The sequence below is a fragment of the Barbus barbus genome, assembly GCF_936440315.1.
Source record: "Barbus barbus genome assembly, chromosome: 26".
NCBI lineage: Eukaryota > Metazoa > Chordata > Actinopteri > Cypriniformes > Cyprinidae > Barbus > Barbus barbus.
The window spans coordinates 15,041,429-15,062,021 of NC_136754.1; the positions used below are offsets into that span (position 1 = coordinate 15,041,429).

Sequence of the window (20,593 nt, forward strand, 5' to 3'; positions counted from 1 at the left end):
TGCCGTTCCTCTGGGCAAAATCAGATTAAATTTCGAGGAAGCCATCAAACCGAGTCTTTAAATGTCAAAGCTGTCATTCAAAGTGACATAACGTATTTCAGTGCTGAAATATAAACTCAGACGGAGAATCCGAGTAGCTTGTGGCATTTAGGATACTTTTTTTTAACCCCATATATAGTAAGTCAGTGTCAACTCCTGCAATAGTCAGACTTAGCCGTAAAAATAAAATCCCTTACAGTACAGATTAAGAAAAAAAAAAAAAGGCCCCCTCTTTAGTATATTTGGGCAAAATGTTGAAAAACCTAGTGCTAGAGTTTCTATTTTAAAGTTCACTACCAACTGAGCTGCTGGAGTCATGACAAGCCTACACTAATGATCTGGCCCTTGCAAATTAAAAACACATGGACAACGGCAACAAACAAATGCACCCTAGTGAGGGGAACTTCTCTTTTTTCCCCAGTTGCCCTCCCCTTTCTTTTTAAAAGAGTACTGGACACAAGTCAAGTGCAATGCTGAGGCTTTAATGACACAATAACACTGTACAGCGAGGTGGAGTTTTCTGCATGTCAACATTACACCGATGTATAAAAATAGCACAGTAATAAAAAGACACATCTGGACTAAGAGTGGCCGAACTGCCAAAATGTCCACTTTATTTCTCATCCTCCCTTTTCCCCCCCCTGCATCACCCTTAAACCAGCTGTACTTCCAGTGCCCAACATTTGAAACTGGTCGCAGTGGGCCAGTCCTGGACCATGCAAAGATCCTGAGCCCTTGCACACCAGACAAGATCCACACCTCCCAGATCCAGCCACATGAGAAAAAGGCTTTCTAGGCACAGGCCAAGGCCTGGTCCAGTGAGAGCGGTCTCAGTATTATATTAAGATGAATGCATTGCACCCAAAAATAGAAAGTTAACTTGAGCACTGGAAATGCAGCAAGGTGTACATCACTGCCATACTTTTAAGTTACATACAGTCAAGAACAGTGTCCACGTGTACATTTATAGTGAAGTGCATTTTACACACGTTTCGGGTAATACATTTAAGTATTACAGCAGTGCATCGTGGTTTAGTATCTTGTGCCTCTTTTCTTCATAGCACCTGATGGGACAAAAGATATTGCACAAATAAAGAGAATCAAAAGTGGTGATTAACTAGTTTAAAACCCAAAACTCACCTCTGCCTCTCTGGCAGTAGGTAAAGTCAGTCTCATCATAGTCACTTCTTGGCTTTTGCTGGTGGACTGTCTTACAAGTCGGTCTTCTCAAAGGAGTTCTCCCTTTACAAATCAAAGAGAACTCTATTTAAGAGACAAGCCATACTTTACACTTGCATTCAACAACTTCAAAAGACTTCACACATCTAAGTCGGCAATATTATTATATATATTAAAAAAAAAAAAAAAAAAGTCCTACCTTGATCTTGAGGTCCACTAACTTGCCTCCAAGCCCTTGGTTTGGCACCACAGCTTGCCCAATTCTCTTGGTCACCCTCTCTCCATTGTCGTTCTAAAAATATTTCTGCATGAGCTGACCACCTTCTGACAGCATTAAAATGCAAATTCAAAAGAATAAACCCTTACCAATACAAGGCCTGCACAAGGCACCCTTTTGAATTCTCTTATCTGCTTTAGCCAGAGAGCCATACTCCTCACAGCACTCTCCTTTGGGATGAACACGAGCCTGCTCCCGTAGATCACAGCTCTCTTGGCCTTCGCACAACAGCTTCCTGTGGCGGTGTTTGGCACAGTGATGCCCACAAGATGGCAGCACATGCCTGCTGCAACACTTCCTCTTGGACACTCTCGGTGACCCACAGTTACTCCTCACCTCTGTGTCGAGGTCATACTCGCAGTCTTGATCAGACACCTCATCTCTCTCAGGATGGCTGCGTTCGGCCATTTTGCACATTCCTACCTCGTCCTGTAAGCTTGAGCCACAGCACGCGCATGTTTTCTGGCAGACGGAGCAAGATTTTTCCACGCTCAAGAGCTCTTTTCTTGAGCGAACCGGCACGTCACTGGTTTCAGCCAGCCTGCCGCCACCACCAACATACACATGCCCCGGAACGAGATCGAGATCCTCCACGTCAGTGGAGAACATTTCATCTCTGGAAGAGAGCTCATCTATGGATGGACTCAGGACACTCTGGCGCTCTTGGGTCACTTGAGGGTAGTAGCTGTAAGAATATGCACTGCCAATTGAGGACAAGTAGTTTTGTGGAGGCAACAGAGTAGTTGGAGAATCGAAGTAAACAAGTGGGTCAATCTCTCGTTCAAGACCGAGGCCAGTTGTGGTCTTATTGCAGGGCAGGCGAAGGATTTGATACTGCAGGTCAAAGTCTTCAGAGAGCTTTATAAGAGGCTCCATAACTGCAGTAGCATCAATCAACGCAACATTCTGTACCTGCTCATTACCTGGTTTCTCCAAATCAAGGTTCTCTGTTGGATCAGCAGTGCATTTGATACCACTACAGAACACATTGCCAGTTGCACTGGTTGTTAGCTTTCCATTTTGGCAGCAGAGTTCTTCAGCAACACTCTGTTGCTCATTGTCCTGATTAGCATCCTCTTCCTCGTGGACAGAGGAACTGTCAAGGGGTAGCACATCTGATAAGACGCATTCGTCCAGTCTACCCTGGCTAGATTCAGCATCATACGCAGAGTCGCTGTAGGTCGTGGGCCTTGTGACCTGATTAACCAGTTCTTCCTTACCTTCCTGAGAGCCAAGCTCTAACTTAGAGTCTTCATTTAAACCGGTCAGTTTCTCTCCCTGCACTACATCAGGAGTTGAGGAGACCACAGTGTTAAGCCCCTTGTCACCACCTTGTTCACAGGCCTTCAGACTCTCAATTTTGTCTATCAGTTTGTTGACTGAATCACTAGGATCTGTTTGGACCTCAGAACAGGCAGTCTCCCGATGCATCCCTGCGTGTTGAATGTGCTGGCGGACACGCAAATCGTAGGATGCAACAGAAGGAAAGTGGGGGTTGATTCTTCTGTAATCGATTGGCTGCATGGGTGCATGTGGGACCACATACCCAGGATATTGCATAAACTGATAAGGGGCCATGTAGGGACGGCCAAAGTGCACAGCTGGAACAAAGAAAAAGATGGTTGTGAGTAAATCAATTGAAAGCCTACAATAAGCAATGTCTCAAAGACTGAACTTACCTGGCCCTGGAAAGCCATAGTGGCCATATGGATTCATGGGCCACTGATACATGAAATAAGGCTGAGATGGTGGCTGAACATAGAAAAAGGGTCTGGTGTGGTTTACTGGATGGTGAGGTTGCCCAACTCCCATTGATTGTGAAGGGTTAATTCCTGGGAAAAAAGGCACATTTACAAGATTATATCATATGGTTTTATTTTTTGTTTGTTTTTTGCCCAGTTGTTTAGCCAAACAGTAGAGCAAGGGGCAAGTAAGGTTCATGGGTTGAGAGGATTACCTTCCATTTCTTGTGAAGAAACGAAGAAAGTCAGCACAGGATACAAAACACCGCAATACTGTAAGCATGATAGATTAGACCAAACAAACAATACCAGTTAAGGGCAAGAAAACTTAAAATGGACAAATGCTAGTAATACTGTTCAAATGCAGCGACAAAAAAAAATAAAAGATAACTAACCTTAGATGTGAAAGTGACAAAGTGGACTTAAATGTGCATACAGCGAGAGCGACTAACTCTGTCATTAAAGCTTTGCACTTCGGATTTATAGGTTTCATGCTTGTTTCCAGAGCTCCACATTAATGCAATCTAATGGCAGCCAGCAGGTGTATCCAATTTGTCCTATATTAAGGAAACGCTGACGTCGCGATTTTTATCATAACAAGTTTCAAGTTGTGTCTCTTACATTTCTCATTTATAATAATAAAAATTGAAAATATTATTATTACTAGTAGTATTACTACTACTACAGTGTTAGTTCATATTTCACACAATGTCATTTGGTATTACAATTAAACTTCAAACACCGTCTTTTCTGTTAAGAAACCTGGCAGTATTACAGCAGTCGTTCACTCCTCTTTTACTTTTCCATTTATTCATTTAGAAGATTTGTTTTGTTGATGGAATGCAGTTTGTGCTTCCTCACAGCGCCTCTGTGCGGGTAGATGTATGTTTCAGTTTAACGAATGAGTGAATGAGAGCGCTGCTCCTCTGTCAATAAGCGGTGAGTATGTTAATATTCATCGACAGGTCATAAAATAATTCAGACAGTTGACTTGATTAAATGCATTAACAGAGACACATCTAGACGTTTCTCTGTAATGTCGCTGACCAGTGTTTTGACTACAATTCCTAAGCGTTAGCCTGTTAGCCTACTAACCTTAGGGGTTTTATTTGAGTATGTAAACACATCTGTGTGTACAAGATAGACAAGTAACAACGAAGACCGAAAAACATGAGTTTATATCTGGAAACTGAGATTCAATTTTGAAGAAAGAAGTAGCTAACTAGCTTCGTGTGAGTTGTTATGGTTTCACTTTCCATTCACAAGACAGCTAGCGTAACGTTAGTAGCTAACACGAATTTATTTTAAAACATTCATACAGGTTATTTAAAGAATGTGACAGTCATGTTTATCTATTAAATATTAACAATGACTGCAAATAAACGAGAAAATGACTCCGTATGTTTGACAAGTGAATTAACAGACGTGTTGTTGACTCTTGTTTATGCTTCAAACATAATAAATCAGTAAGCCACCTTGTCTAATGCCGCTAAACTTTAACTATAAACCCAACTGCAGTGTAATTAGTTGTTTCCAAATGCTTTGGCATGAAAAACAATGATCTCAGGTAATACAGGCCCTGTTTGTTTTAACCACTAAGCTTTGATTACTTCCACTTTCAGCTATGGCCTCTCTCAGTGATCAGCTGGAGGAGGTGAGGGTGAATGCGGAAGGCAGCTTGTCTACTCCAGGTTCAGCCCAGGAGATGAGGGCAGGGGTGGCAGCCATGGCCGACATCCCCCTCCCGCCCTCCAGCAAATATCGCTACATTGCTGCTGAAAGCATACTGACGGAGAACAGTAGTGGGAATAACAGGAAGGAGGTGAGAGCTGATGGAATGATTCATTTTCCTCAGCAGTCCTCAGAGTGTATGATTGCACAACAGGAAGCAAACGTTTGACTTTTTAATGAGCATCTGTCCATTTGCAGGTAATTACTGCATGCAAGGCCATGGGCCCATGACCTATGTCTCGATGACTGGGGGACCAAGGGGGTAGTAATGGTTCTTTTGTTGAAACAAATTAAATAATTGGAGGATTTGGAGGAATTAACAGAATTAAAGAAAACAGTAAAAGTAGAACTAACAGTAAAACTATTTATATTAGTTACGGATATTGTTTCTTGTCACATTATACTCAATTATGATTACATAAATCACTTAAGTGGTTAAGACTGACAAAAAAAAAGCTGAGTAGTTTGCATCAATGTATATTATTTTCTGTCATAAAACAGTTGTCTAATATTAAATGTTAAGCTACTTTTATATCTTACCTTGCAGTCTCTCGCTGTTAAATAAAAATATATATTTTTAACATTTTAGTAATTTTAACAACAAACAAAGTGGTACGCAATAGAGTGCAGCAGAGAAGCATCAATAACACCAAATATTGATGTCCATATGCGGTTATTTGGGGGTCTACAATGGTTACTGTCCTGACCATTATGGGGAAGTCCTGGCCTAATGGTTAGAGAGTCGGACTCGTAATCCAAAGGTTGTAGGTGGGGGGAGTGAATGTCCAGCGCTCTCTCCACCCTCAATACCACGACTGAGGTGCCCTTGAGCAAGGCACCGAACCCCCAACTGCTCCCCGGGCGCCGCAGCATAAATGGCTGCCCACTGCTCCGGGTGTGTGTTCACTGCTGTGTGTGTGCACGTTGGATGGGTTAAATGCAGAGCACGAATTCCGAGTATGGGTCACCATACTTGGCAGTATGTCACTTCACTTCACATATATATTAGGAATGAATGGTTTACACTGACCATGTGAATGACTGACATAAAGCGCATAAAAATACATAGCACTGGGTAATCTGTCACATCTTTCTGAGGTGTTTCGTAAGAACTTGTTCTGTTTCCACTCATTTGTATGCACATAAAAGTTCATTTCCAAAAAAGTTCAAAAGACCTAGTTCATTTTTACCAGCTGTTGTTGTTTCTGGGTTGTAATGTATTCTTCTTCAGACTATTCTGTTGTACATTAATAACTTCTTATCCTTTTAGTCCCTTAGCCTGCTGCAGAAACTTTCCACTGCTCTTAACATCTTGGAGAAGTATGGCTCAAATCTTACCAATCCCAACAGGCCGAAGTACTGGCGTACAGTAAAGTACAACAACCCTGTCTTCAAGACCACCGTAGACTCTATTCAGGTGTGTGGTGAATGAGATTATGAGGCTTTTTTTATGAACCATAGAAAATATCTGGTTACTATTGTTTATCTTCATCTTTCAGGGTGGCAGAGCAGTACTCAACCTGTACGGCTACACCAATCAGCAGCAGGATGGTTTGAGCTTTCCTGATGATGTTGTCCAGCCGGATGTTGGGAAGGTGGCGTCTGTGACTCTTGAGGTCATGTGCCTCCGTATGGAGCTGGACATGCTAATCAAGGTCTGAGGCTGTAAAGTATAAGCACTCAGTAGGTTTTTCACAAAGAACATTCAGCTCACATAGAATCTGTTCCTTTTCTGTAGGGTACCCATCCTCATCCAGAGTTTTTTGAAAGACTTATTCCCTCCCTTACTGTGCAGGTACAGTTTTTCACCTTTCTGCACTTAATTAAATGTGGCTGATCATTTATATGGTTATAAACTAATGATTTGTCCATGCACTTTTTTCAACATCAGAATTGCAGGTTAAAATTGATAAATACACTACCATTCAAAAGTTTTGGGTCAATAACCTTTTTTTTTTTTTTTTTTTTTTTAAAGAAATTAATACTTTTATTCAGCAAGGGTACATTACATTGATAAAAAGTGACAGTAAAAACATTTATAATGTTAAAAAAGAAAAACAAATCGATAAAAAATGTTGCAGTCTTCACAGAAATATTAAGCAGCACATCTGTTTTCAATAATTAGACATGTTTCTTGAGTTCAAAATCAGCATCTTGGAATGATTTCTGAAGGATCCTGTGATCACGTGACTGCTGAAAATTCAGCTTTGCCATCACATGAATAAATTACATTTTAAAACGGAAAAAAATAGAAAAACACTTACTTTAAATAGTTAATAGTTTTGCTGTATATTTGATAAATAAATGTAACATTGGTGAACATAAGAACTTGTGAATGGTAGTGTATGAATAAGTGAAAGTGCTCCTATCAGATTTGTTAGCTTTGTTGCACATTACTTGAATACAGTGTCCATATAATGTCTATACAGGATGAGGAAATCAGCACAGATGCAGCTGCCTTCTCTCCTAGTGAAAGACCATGGGAAAAACAAACTCTCTCACCTGCGTCGACGACTCCTCAGCCTAAATCTCCATTCAGTCCAGCCCTCTCTCTTTCTTCTCTAGTGCCCTCTAAACATACAGGTAAGCATGTCACATTTACCAACCCTTGCTTTCCTTTTAAAGTTGTGAGTGTCCACTTTTATCATTTCTATTCTATTTCATTAAATTGCTCTGCAGAGAACTGCACCATATGTGGTATCTTTCCGGTGTCTGCTCATTGTCCCTCCTGTACTCAGCGGCTTTGCACAGAATGTGACCGGCTATATCACTCCCATTCAGGACGTTCCACACACATTAGGATTCCTGTGACTTCCTCAAAAGCCACGAAACGGCTCAGGTTAGCACTGTTAATCTGAAAGGTTGAGAGAATATATTTGTGTAGAGCAGGGGTCACCACACTCTGTCCTGGAGGGCCGGTGTCCTGCAGTGTTTAGCTCCAACTTGCCTCAACACACCTGCCTTGAAGTTTCAAGTATACCAACCAAGACCTTGATTAGCTGGTTCAGGTGTGTTTGATTAGGGTTGGAGCTAAACTCTGCAGGACACCGGCCCTCCAGGAACAAATTTGGTGACCCCTGGTGTAGGGGATTTTATTCAATAGATCTATATGTCTTTATTTCCTTTTTTAGCTCATCACTGTCAACATGGCAGTGTTCATACTGCACTACAGTAAATACAATGCAGCAGGTTTTGTGTGAAACCTGTGATCGACCCCGTCTGTCCTCTGCTGCTCCATCTCTACAGGAAGAGCAATCACAGCCGTCTACAATATCTGGTTAGTCTGTTCATCCTTTTTTCTCGTTTACTCTGACTTTTTCCACACTAAATAGGCTTTCAGACCTGTTTGACCTTTTGATATGTCAGGTTGATACTTGAACATGACAAATAAACATCTAAATTCTGTTTTTTGCCCATCACTTTCTTCAATTAGAGTGGCAATGTAAAAGCTGCACTGTAGTGAATGCAGGCAGCAGCATTCTGTGCGAGGTGTGTGAGCGCCCTCGTCTGGCCACCAAACCTCCTGTCGCACCCTCACGCCCGACCCCCACTGCCGCAGGACTAATGGACAGCCAGGTGCCACGAACCATTACATTCCATATGCAATTTTCTGAAAGATAGTTTTGTTTATTGATAGATTTTAAAGGTGAAATGTTTCATTTCTGTGCCAGTACGTCAAATCAAATTACCTTTATTTATATAGCGCTATATACAATACAGATTTCAGAGCAGTTTAATTGTAATAAACAGCAGAATAACAGAATCAACTATGCAAACTTCTTTAAATATGAGATAAAATTCAAATTCTGCTGTAAAGCAGCTCTAAATAGACAATAGTGTCATATTCAGCTTTAGTCAGTTCAGTGTTGATTCAGTTCAATTCAATAAGTGTGTTTCATTATGTTCAAGTTCATTAATTATGAAATGAGTTCAGTTCAGCTATTAGCAGCTGTACTGAAGGCAACAGTGTTATTATTCATCTCAAGTCAGTTCAATGTTGATTCAGTTCAATAACAGTGTTGAGGTTGCAAAATTCATAAATTATGAAACTAATTCTATTCAACTAAAAGCTGCTCTATAGAAGACAATCGTGCCATCATCCAGATCAATTCAGTTCAGTTGTGTTCTCATCCGATAGTAGCAGCGCATTCAAATTGATAATATAACTGAATGAGGAATGTTGCAAAAAGACTGCATCTGTCCTGACCTTATCTGCCCCCCCCCCCCCTTAAGATCACAGTTCTTTTTGATGCTGCTGGTGGGTGTTACACATAATCTATTTAACATTCATTAACTGATGAGAATATTCTGATTTGTCATTGCAAATGAAATGAGTCTCATGCTGAGTTTTGTCCTGAATTTAGGTTCCTGTTTTGACTTCTCCTATTTTCCTTATGTCATTCAGTGGGTTTGCCAGTTTTGTACATACGTCAACCACACACCATCACCTGTATGCGAAATGTGTTGTCTTTCAAGATCAGAGCCTGCTCTTTCACCCTCTAAGCCCCTCCCACTCTCACCAGTCAAGGACGTCACACCGCTTCCTGCCCCACCTAAAGTCATTCCCACTGAGGACCCTGATTTTAAAAGGCAAAGACTGATGAGGGAGGAAGGGCTTAAACTCATTCAGCTCATTCGTGTAAGTCTGATATTTTGTTGTTGTTGTAGCCTGAGTATTATCCTCAGAAGTTTACAAGCATCCTCATTGTCTCTGTCCTTTTCTCAGGAGGGAGAGAAGAAAGGAGTGAGCCCAGAGGAGGTTTACACCAGCATGTGTGTGTCGGGAAACAGTAATGTAATGCCGTATGACTGGCTGAAAGCAGAGCTTCCTCATGTGCTCGATGGGATCTGTGTGATGGCTGCATCCTGTCAGCAAGAACCCAATGCACAATCAAATTGTTCAGAGGGGAACAATGGCCAGGATGGACAAAAGAGCAATGCTGTGCCCCTGTCCAGAGCAGAAGCCAAACGGGCCTGGCTGGCAGTGGGGGGAGATAATGAGAAGGCTGTCAGGCAGGCTCTCAGAGACCGCAGAGTTAAAGTGAGTAAAGTCTGTCCTTGTGCATCCAATCATAGTGATACTGATACTGACTGAGCATGTATGGCTTTAATTTTGGGGAATTTCATTTGTGCTTCTAGACCTTTCAGAATAGTCAGTGATGTAACTTTAAATGCTAACATTAAAATTTAAGGGATGGGCGGGGGGTACAGCTTAATTTGCAGAAACTCTAAAACAAGCTGTGTTTTAGAATTTTATGATGCTTAACAGATCAGTAGTCTTTTATACTTGCAGGTACATAGTTGAATATATAAGCAAGTTTTTATTTATAGTATTAACTGATTGTTTTTTTTTTCATTAAACATGCTCATTTGCCTTATTTTTATATTTGGATTACTTTCACCATCATCAAACACTCACTTTAAGTAAGTTAATCCTTAAAATCACTAATAATTTAATAACATTGTTAAATGTCATTTTTTAAATATTTTTTTGCAGTGTTGTGATGGCTAACCTCACTTGTAGTTTTTCATAATCACTTTTTAGTTTTTAATATACGGTAATTAGACAAAATTATATAGAATATAGATTTTTAATGTTGGATGTAACATGAATATAATTATCAGCTTATCTGTATCGTCCAGAATTGTAAAACAGGTGTGTTCCTGGTAAATATGACACTTTGTCTGTTTTTGTTTGTTAGGTAAAAGAGCTTAGCTCTCTGGGCTTCAATGATGTGACCCGCTGTGAAGAAGCCCTGCGGCAGAGTGGAGGGGATGTGAGGGGAGCTCTTGTTCTGCTGCAGCGCCCTTTACTGGAGTCATTCCATCAGCGCATGTGGAGTGACAAACCAGAGCCCCCCATCGACATCAACCATCCAGATAAACAGGTGACTGGCCTTTTACCTTAATGGAGGTTCACTGAGACACTGCATTGGTTTCTTACCACTAGATGTGCGAAACTGTATCTGTATCACACACACATACACGCACACACATATACAGTGGTGTGAAAAAGTGTTGGCCCCCTTCCTGATTTTTTATTTTTTTGCATGTTTGTCACACTTCAATGTTTCAGATCATCAAACTAATTTAAATATTAATCAAAGATAACACAAGTAAACACAACATGCAGTTTTTGAATGAAGTTTTTTATTATGAAGGGAAAACAAAATCCAAACCCACATGGCCCTGTGTGAAAAAGTGCTTGCCCCCTAAACCTAATAACTGTTTGGGCCACCCTTAGCAGCAACAACTGCAATCAAGCGTTTGTGATAACTTGCAATGAGTCTGTTACAGCGCTGTGGAGGAATTTTGTGGTCCACTCATCTTGGCAGAATTGTTGTTATTCAGCCACATTGGAGGGTTTTCGAGCATGAACCGCCTTTTTAAGGTCATGCCACAGCATCTGAATAGGATTCAGGTCAGGACTTTGACTAGGCCACTCCAAAGTCTTCATTTTGTTTCTCTTCAGCCATTCAGAGGTGGATTTGCTGGTGTGTTTTGGATCATTGCACTGCTGCAGAACCCAAGTTCGCTTCAGCTTGAGGTCACGAACAGATGGCCGGACAATGTCCTTCAGGATTTTTTGGTAGACAGCTGAATTCATGGTTCCACAGCAAGTCTTCCAGGTCCTGAAGCAGCAAAACAGCTCCAGACCATCACACTACGACCACCATATTTTACTTTTTCTGAAAATATTTTTTCACACATGGCCATGTGGGTTTGGATTTTGTTTTCCCTTCATAAAAAAACCCTTCATTTAAAAACTGTATATTGTATTTACTTGTGTTATCTTTGATTAATATTTAAATTTGTTTGATGATCTGAAACATTAAAGTGTGACAAACATGCAATAAAATAAAAAAAAATCAGGAAGGGGGCCAACACTTTTTCACACCACTGTATGTATGTATACATATATATATATATATATATATATATATATATATTTAATTAGTGCCAACGGTGTTCAAAATGGTCAGTGGAAAATGTTAAATTTTATGTTATCAAACATTACTTAAGTTATTTGTTCTTTGTCTGTGTTTAGCATGTTTGCCGTAGGCTGCTGGCCGTGTTTGATCTGCCCAGCTGGGGGCGCTGCGAGCTGGTTCTGTCATTGCTGCGGGACCCTACGGCCACATACACACTGGAGGATGTGGTTCAAGCCGTGCGTGAATCACCTGACCGGGACTTCATTCGCCGTGTGCTGAATAAGGAATGCCCTATCTGCCTGTCCGTTTTTCCCCACAGCAAGGTACTTTGCGTCAGCTCCTTCTCTGTGATTTGCTCCAAATCTTGCACTTTTTACATCAGAATGCCCTTACCTTTAGGCATATGAACTATTCACCCAAAAATCATCATCAAATCATCATTTATACACCATTATTTTGTTCCAAACCTATATAACTTTCTTTCTTCTGGTTTTGGAAACCAAACCGTGTTTGGTTCCCTTTGACTTCTGCTGTAGTTAATACTGTCCTGTTCACAAATTATCTCTACCTTAAAAAATGGTGTTACATTTTTTGGCTTATGTGTGTGAAAGTACCTTACGTTGAGTCAAGACTGGTTTTTGGTCTGTTTTTCTGTCTCAGATGCAGTCTCTGACATCGTGCCAGTGCTCTGTGTGCTGTGGATGTTTCAAGCAGCATTTCACCATAGCGGTAAGGGACAAGCACATCAGAGACATGGTGTGTCCTGTCTGCACAGAGCCTGACATCAACGACCCTGAGCACCTCAACAGCTACTTCTCCACTCTGGACATACAGGTACTGCAAGAGAGAAAAAAATAAAATAAAGATGGCACTGCAGCATTATAACTGGGCTTCAAACTACTTACTGTGATGTATGAAACAATATTGTGTCTGTGTGTGTGTGTGTGCGCATGACCGACCAGCTCAGGGATTGTCTTGAACCGGACGTGTATGATCTTTTCCACAAGAAGCTGACTGAGCAGGCTCTCATCAAGGACCCAAAGTTCCTGTGGTGCAGCCATGTGAGTGATACTGCCTCCCTGCACTGCCTCACTGTTCACTTCTTCTCAGAGATAGCTCTCATGCTCAAACAGCTGTAGTCTCATTCAAGTGCATTTTACAGTGATCTGAAAAGAGATGCATGACGTGAGGTTTCTTCATGTTTGCATCTTGTACATCTCTTTCACTCTCTTCTCATTTTCGCAGTGCTCATATGGCTTCATCTACGACGGCGATCAACTCAAGGTCACCTGTATGCAGTGCAGGAAAAGCTTCTGTGCTCAGTGCAAAAAACCAGTAAGTGTTTTCAGAAAGTCAGAAACAGATATGCAGGAACCTCACATGAATACAGGAGTTGAATGTCAGTGTTGGAGAGTAATTAAAAGTAGCAAAACTATCAATTCACCTGTGTTTTTCAGTAGAATGACAGTAATCAGTAGCTTCAAAATATTGTTGCATATGCAATAACACATTATATTTACCAACAAATCCAAAACAAACTCTTGTATGTATATGTAATGACAAAAAACTGAATTAATACTTCATTGAATTATGGTGTTTAATGATTTTCTCTTTCTCTGTCTGTCTCTCTTTGCAGTGGGAGGCGCAGCATATGGGGCTCTCGTGTGAGCATTTCCAGCTGTGGAAGCGAGAGAATGACCCCGAGTACCAGAAGCAGGGCTTGGCCGGATACCTGCGTGACAATGGGATCAGTGAGTCACCTTTTGATCTGCTCTAGAAGCCTATCGGATCTGTAGTATAGTCACCACGTATACTCACAGCTAACGGTACCGCTGCCATCACCGCCCCTGCGGTGACTGCCAGAATAGATCTGAGCAGAATTAACCTTAAGAAACATGCCTACTCATACAGTCTGTTTGTTTGTTTGTTTTTGTTGTGTTTGGTCCAGTGGTGAAGGAAAACCAAATCAAATATTAAAGTTGGGCATTTTTCACTTGCAGGCATTTTCATTCTGACTTATTCAAACCTTGTGAGAGAGGGTACTGATTGCTCAGTAGTTGTTTCTAATGTAGCGTTTCTCTTAAGATTTTTCTCTCCCTCTCTGTTGCTCTGAATCCATCCTTCTGGCTTTCTTTTTATCTGTAAATCTGACTTTCTGTCTATACATCAGAAGATCATTTTACTGATTCAGAATGATGAAATATTGAATGTAAAGTTCTGGCTATCCATCTATCGTCTGTAACGCAGATGGGTATGCAGCATTTATTAATTGTGATAAATCAAGATATGAAAGGTCAGCAATAGAAAATATGGTCTTATAGCAGATTAATTTCAGTACATACCCATTCTACGTTTGCATAAGGAAGATTAAAAATTTGACCACTGCTTTTCAGATACTGTTATAAATGTATAAATTCATAAAATTGATGAATGTAAAAACAAAAATCAATTGTATCTTTTATATTATCTGTCACTTATGGGTTATCAAGTGGTGCAGTCAATAAGCGAATACAAAAATGAAATCAACGATTGATATATATATATATATATATATATATATACACCGATCAGGCATAACATTGATCAGCCATGACCACTAATAGGTGAAGTGAAAAACACTGATTATCTGTTCATCGTGGTATTGGTACATGTTAGTGGGTGGGATATATTAGGCAGCAAGTGAACACAAGTTGATGTGTTAGAAGCAGGTAAACTGGGCAAGCTTAAGGATTTGAGCGAGTTTGACAAGGGCCAAATTGTGATGGCTAGATGACTGAGTCAGAACATTTCCAAAACTGGGATTTAGGGAACTTGGCCTATTCCTCATATTTATAAAAAAAACGTTTGAATGAAAGATCAAAAAGATCAACGATGCATATTTATTTTCACAGCCATATTTGCTCATATTTACTAAGGGTGCCAATATTAGTGGAGGACACTATATAGTGTATGTATTTGTATATTAATGGGTACAGGAAAAATATTTTGATCTCTTAGATTTACCTTAATTTTCAATGTGATTTGATTGTCACGACACTAGACAAACACAGTCTGTGTGATTACGTAAATTATGTTTCATGTTTCTATCAAACACAATGTAAATATCCACAGTACAGGGTGAAAAAAACGGTCACACAGCCCATTCTTTCTGTCATACAGTGTTTTCTGTCTTGTAGCTTGCCCTAACTGCAGGTTCCAATATGCTCTGGCCAGGGGCGGCTGTATGCACTTCAGTTGTTCTCAGTGCAGGTATCAGTTCTGCAGTGGATGTAACAACCCCTTCCACACAGTGAGTTCCTGTCCCGTCTTGTTGTCTTAGGATTGTTTGTGCCTATTTGTAGCTCTATGTGCATGTTATACGGCGCTGTACGTGACTGTGATATTCAGTTTGAAGCCAGCTATGGCTCGGCTATAAGTAGAAGCCTTCTCAGGAGCACTGTTTCTTCCCTCCTTTTTATTCATCCTCTTTCCCTCACACTCTTGCTCACTCCTTCTCTGGCAGACGTGTGCAGTGAACCAGTGTACTGTGACAGGTCTGCATGCCCATCACCCCAGAGACTGCCTCTTCTACCTCCGAGACTGGGAGCCTGCCAGGCTTCAGGCCTTACTGCAGGTACACACACACACACTCTCTCGATTTAACACAGGCACACACATTTCCTCCTACACATTCATACGCACAGCACTCGTGTGCCAGGTTTGGTGGTGAAATATCACTTCTCATTTCCACTGTTTTATTTCGAATACTTGTTTAAACGTCATTTTGTTTCCACAGAGAAAGGGGGTGAACTACAATACTGACACTGCACCAGGAGCACAGACTGGTACGTCTTTATTCATGAGGTTTATAGTTTTGTTTTGTTCTAAAGGCCTGTTCACACAAATAATGATAACTATATTAGCGTCCACACCAGTGCACAAAAATGTTCTGTTTATTGTAAGCACATACTGAAGTTGTTGTTTTTCGCTTTAAATGCTTGAGCTCAGGTGGATTCTGATTAGCTGTTAATGTTTTTATCATTCCTCAGCTGGAAAAATAAATGTTCTGAAAGTGATTCCCGTTACCATTATAGCTGTGGTGTGGACTTCACTATTCTCATAGAATTAAAATGATTATTAAAACTTTATAGCCATTGTTAGTTATTGTCCTTGGCGTGAGTGGGCCTTAAAGAGATACTCCACCCCAAAATGAAAATTTTGTCATTAATCTTACCCCCATGTGGATCCAAACCCATAAAAGCTTTGCTCGTTTTCGGAACACAATTTAAGATATTTTAGATAAACCGGGAGGCTTGTTACTGTCCCATTGACTGCCAAGTAAATTACACTGATAGGGTCCAGAAAAGTATGAAAAACATGGTCAGAATACTCCATCTGCCATCAGTGGTTCAACCGTAAAGCAACGAGAATATTTTTATACGGAAATAAAACAAAAATAACGATTTTATTCAACAATTCGGCACCGTAACGTCACCGTAGCTTCATTTTGGAGAGTATCGCCCCACGCAAAATACGGTTGAACCACTGATGGCAGATGTAATTTAATTGGCAGTCAATGGGACAGTCACAAACCTCCCGGTTTTCATCTAAAATATCTTAATTTGTGTTCCAAAGATGAACAAAGCTTTTACGGGTTTGGAACGACATGGGGGTAAGTGATTAATGACACAATTTTCATTTTGGGGTGGAGTATCCTTTTAACTGTGTGGCATTATTTCAGTCCATCTTATCTACCCCAGTACTTCTGTAATCTTTTTGTCTGTGTCTGTCTCTTCATCTAATTTGTCCGTCTCTGTCTTAAAGTCTAGTTTGCTTCCAATTTCACTCTTTATCTCAACTGCCCAGTGGAGCTAAATTGCTTTTACTGTAATGAAAGCCTAAAAGCTGGACATCATAAAGCAAAGCACTGTTTCCCAACTAAACGGCCATCCAATTACCGCTTCTCAGGCAGAGGCTATATTTGTACCATGAAATCATAGTCAAACACACACATACACCTACTCCTTACAGCTTTATTTCACACTCTGTTCCACTTCTTTTACTGAAAATGTCTTCCTCGAAAGCTGCCTTTCCTCCAAATGCATCCTTGCTGTGGTGTTTTTGCGTCAGGTGTGTGTGGAGTGATCGAGCAGAAAGATGAAGGGAGTCGTCAGACCGATTCACCATGTGGGGCTCAGACTCAGCCGGGCCAGGCGGGACTCTGCGAGTAAGTGACATCATGTTACCATGTTGGCTGCTCCCTGCACACTCTTAAAAATAAAGCTTCTTTATTGGCATCCATGAAAAACATTTAAAGGGGTCATGACTTGCTTTTGATATTATTTTGTACTGGTCTCTCAGGTCCACTTATAAAGTTACCAAGATTTTACATCAAAAAACATAATTTAGAAGTAAATCGCTGCTGTAATTTAGGTCAAAAATGCATAACTCAACATATATCAAACGATATGTAAGAAGAGACAAAGCAATGGTGACCACGTATTGAAAAGAAGCAATGCAAACACTGTTTTACCACAACTTGGCACTGCACAGCATCTTGTTGTCTTCAGAGCCATCTTTATCGTTTGGTTTCTGTGTAGACCTGCGCATTTGCCTCTCTCATAAACTACATGCGTGAATTGGTGGGCGGGGCTAAACAGTCAGTGAGGTCGAAACGGGCGTTGATCTTCTTCTGTGGAGGTGGTGCTTATCCACAGGCAGACTGCCTTCAATATAACTGTTTTTAGTCTAACGACAAAGATTTGAGTTCTGAAACTTTGCAGAATGTTTATATGTCAAAAGATCAAGGGAATTTTGTTTTCTCATGACCCATTTAACATCAATGGAACCTTTCCATTCCATAAAAGGTATAGTGGAAAAAAGTTCCTGAGATTATTAAAATGTTCTTCACACTAAGAAAAAAAAGGGTTATTTTAGTAACTGAAATTCAGTAACAATACACAAACATGTTGAAGAAAAGACCACATTTTTAATTTGTACTTGGTTACATCATTTTTGGCAGAACCATCAACTTTATCAATGTGAATCATTTTTAAATCAGTCTTTGTTTCTGCCAATAGCCAGAAGTAAAAAGCTCAAGATAGGCTATAAATAAATTTCAGCATCACCACCACTAAGCCTCTAAGACTCTTTCAGTCTTTAAGATCTACAAATTTGAGTTAGAATAGTTTTGCAGGATCACTTGTATATTCTCAATGAGGCTGTAAAAGCAGACTAGTGAGTATGAGTTTTCCTGGTCGGCATGATAACATTTAATGTCTTCAACAACCTCTGTATTCCCATTTGGCCACTTGTTAACAATCGCTTTTTTCAAGACACATAAAAGCTTAGAAAATCATGAGCGAGGTATTACTGGTGTATTTTATGTTGTAGAATGAAATGTTACAATCTTGAGCTTTTGTTAACCACAGATGTTATTTCAGGCTTTCAACCAAAAAAAAAAAATCATTGACTTCAGGACGATGGAACCAGCAGTGCAGAAATAAATTTCTATGTTTTAGGACTCATTCCTGCAGCACTCTATAACAAATAGACTAACAAATGTTTAAATACTTAGAATATGTCAATGCTAATATGCAGCACAGTTTTTAAATTGCCACATTGTGAGTAAACAAAAATTGTAATACCGTTAAAATGTGACTGCAGTATTCTGTAGTCTTAAGTGGGATTATAGAGACACTGACAAAAATGCCAAAATGCAATGGCCAAAGACATATGATGACGTAAAAGTAAAAAATAAAAGCCGTGTACTCAAGACAAAACGACCCAAATGCCTTTTAAGGAGTAAATAAAATAGTGCTATCCTCTGTGTTTCAGGAAGCATTATCGGGAATACCTGGTCAGCCTCATTAATGGGCATTCTATCGACCCCGCCCCCCTTTACGCTCTCGATGAGCTGACTGTGGCCTGCAGGAGATACCATGTGGACCTCAGACAGGGGGATGGAGAAGATGAGAGAGCGTACTCTGCCAGACTGCTTAAGGTGGGCTTATACTGTCCTTTCTTCAGTCAATAAGCATGACTTCTTTGTTGTACAGCTATCAAACTCTTTCTTTGCCTTTCACATCTGCAGAAACTCATGGATGACGTGCCTCTGGGTGACAAGGTCCCTCGCAAGAAGTGAAATCTTTTTTTTCCATGATTATTTAACCTGTACTGACTATTTTAACTGTAGCTCTGCTTTATGATATGAGCTGCGAGGTAGACAGAATGATAAACCCAGTGCTTCCCTGTTCTCAATGTGATGTAGTTGCACACATTTGCACAATGCACACACTGGTGTATGTTTTCTTTGTTTCTCCTAAGGTTTTGTGTTTGAAAATGCTTGCTTTTAATCATGTTTTGATTTTAATCACCCTCAAATAGCATTATAGCTATAACTTGATTTAACAAAACAAGAACATCTTTGACAGCTATAACGAAACCACTTTTGGTCTCTGTGAATGCATGTTTTTCATTCATTTTCAATTTTAAATCTAAGCACCAAAATTTTAAAACAACAGCATTTTAAATGGTTTTATGGGTTAATTGTACTTTAAACTGTTCGTTATCAGATTTTATTTAACCAGAATGAAGTCTGCAGAATGATAGGTGTCAAATGACATACAAAGTTATAATGGCATGATGTTTTAAATGTGTTTGTAAATATATATAAATATGATTAAACATAATTTATAAAATGTTGACTCAAGTGTGTTTCAAAGAGCAAAATGGTCAATAATCGTTTAAAAGACAAAGCAGTAAAACCACCTGTCATGTTGACAGCACTCGATCAACATCTCAAAGACATGTTCTTTATTACTTATTACTCAAGGTTGTCTCTGAGATCAGAGCCCTTAAAACACATTTTTGCTCATCTCTGTAGACATTTACAGTGGGGGTGTAGTCAGGGAAACCACTGATCAGATGCTATTTTTAGTATGAGGACATTTGTGCAGCCAGATATTCCTGAATTTATTCATTTAATTTTTGAAGCGAATGATCATGGAAGAGCACGGGCCGTTTTAAGCAGAAATTATAGGCACACATAATGAGAAAGTCAATGATGTTTTTAAGAGGTCATTATTCTTAGCAATGAGAATTACATGCACTGTAAAGTTTTATGATGCTGATTGGTCACATGCAGTAGTTTAATATATATATATTTTTTTAATTTTACACTGTTTGTTCCCTTAAATATGCCATATCACTTTACCTAAACCATATATTATACTCTACTTAGCTGTTGTTCACCAATGTAGGGTTCTTCAGAAGCACACTTAACTGCTCAGCTGTGAAATATTAAGTTTCCTATCAGGACATGGGATATCCTACCAGCTACTTATCCCGCCCTAATGATTGCAGTTTGCTGCACGACAAGGTATAAGATATAACTGATAGAAAAACACAACTGGAAAAGTTGCCTTTGTGTGACAACGATTCTTCTGAGTGTTCTTGAATCACACAAAGCCTCGATAGCTACAATCCAAACTGAACCGTGCTGTGTAGATTGTTTTGTCCTGTTTTTCAGCATATTGATTTGCTCTGCAGAAAGCACTGACATAAGAAATGCATGATGGGATATGGTGATAGGGGAAACCCCATGAGGAGCAGAGGTCAGATTGACACATGTTCTGAGGTAATTGTCTGTCTGAGGGCACAGCAGTGAAAGAGAGGACCATTTTTATAACACAGAAGCCTTTATATGACTATTT

The 20,593-nt window shown here is 39.9% G+C and overlaps 2 protein-coding genes across 2 annotated transcripts; one reads left to right on the top strand and one right to left on the bottom strand.

The window, feature by feature from the left end:
* Nucleotides 1–1,071: 1,071 nt before the first annotated feature.
* LOC306845818 (bucky ball-like) lies at nt 1,072–3,307 on the bottom strand (the record flags this gene model as incomplete). Its single annotated transcript, XM_079378796.1, has 5 exons — nt 1,072–1,103; nt 1,180–1,281; nt 1,418–1,510; nt 1,585–3,096; nt 3,175–3,307. 5 exons carry the CDS (start codon nt 3,305–3,307, stop codon nt 1,072–1,074), a joined length of 1,872 nt encoding a protein of 623 aa, XP_079234922.1.
* A 760-nt stretch (nt 3,308–4,067) lies between these two features.
* LOC306846273 (E3 ubiquitin-protein ligase RNF31-like) lies at nt 4,068–19,584 on the top strand. Its single transcript, XM_079379522.1, has 23 exons — nt 4,068–4,176; nt 4,860–5,059; nt 6,239–6,385; nt 6,468–6,623; nt 6,707–6,763; nt 7,398–7,551; nt 7,648–7,807; nt 8,100–8,245; nt 8,402–8,544; nt 9,374–9,607; nt 9,695–10,009; nt 10,671–10,856; nt 12,017–12,223; nt 12,561–12,734; nt 12,863–12,961; nt 13,146–13,235; nt 13,537–13,651; nt 15,077–15,189; nt 15,403–15,513; nt 15,676–15,724; nt 17,010–17,106; nt 18,717–18,882; nt 18,973–19,584. Exons 2-23 carry the CDS (start codon nt 4,862–4,864, stop codon nt 19,021–19,023), a joined length of 3,168 nt encoding a protein of 1,055 aa, XP_079235648.1. The 5' UTR covers nt 4,068–4,176; nt 4,860–4,861; the 3' UTR covers nt 19,024–19,584.
* The last annotated feature ends 1,009 nt before the right edge of the window (nt 19,585–20,593 follow it).

Coding starts and splice junctions, on each gene's coding strand:
- LOC306846273 (XM_079379522.1), top strand. CDS start 4,862: ATGGCCTCTCTCAGTGATCAGCTGGAGGAGGTGAGGGTGAATGCGGAA. Junction 8,545..9,373: donor CAGGACTAATGGACAGCCAG/GTGCCACGAACC, acceptor TATGTCATTCAG/TGGGTTTGCCAGTTTTGTAC. Junction 17,107..18,716: donor GGCCAGGCGGGACTCTGCGA/GTAAGTGACATC, acceptor TCTGTGTTTCAG/GAAGCATTATCGGGAATACC.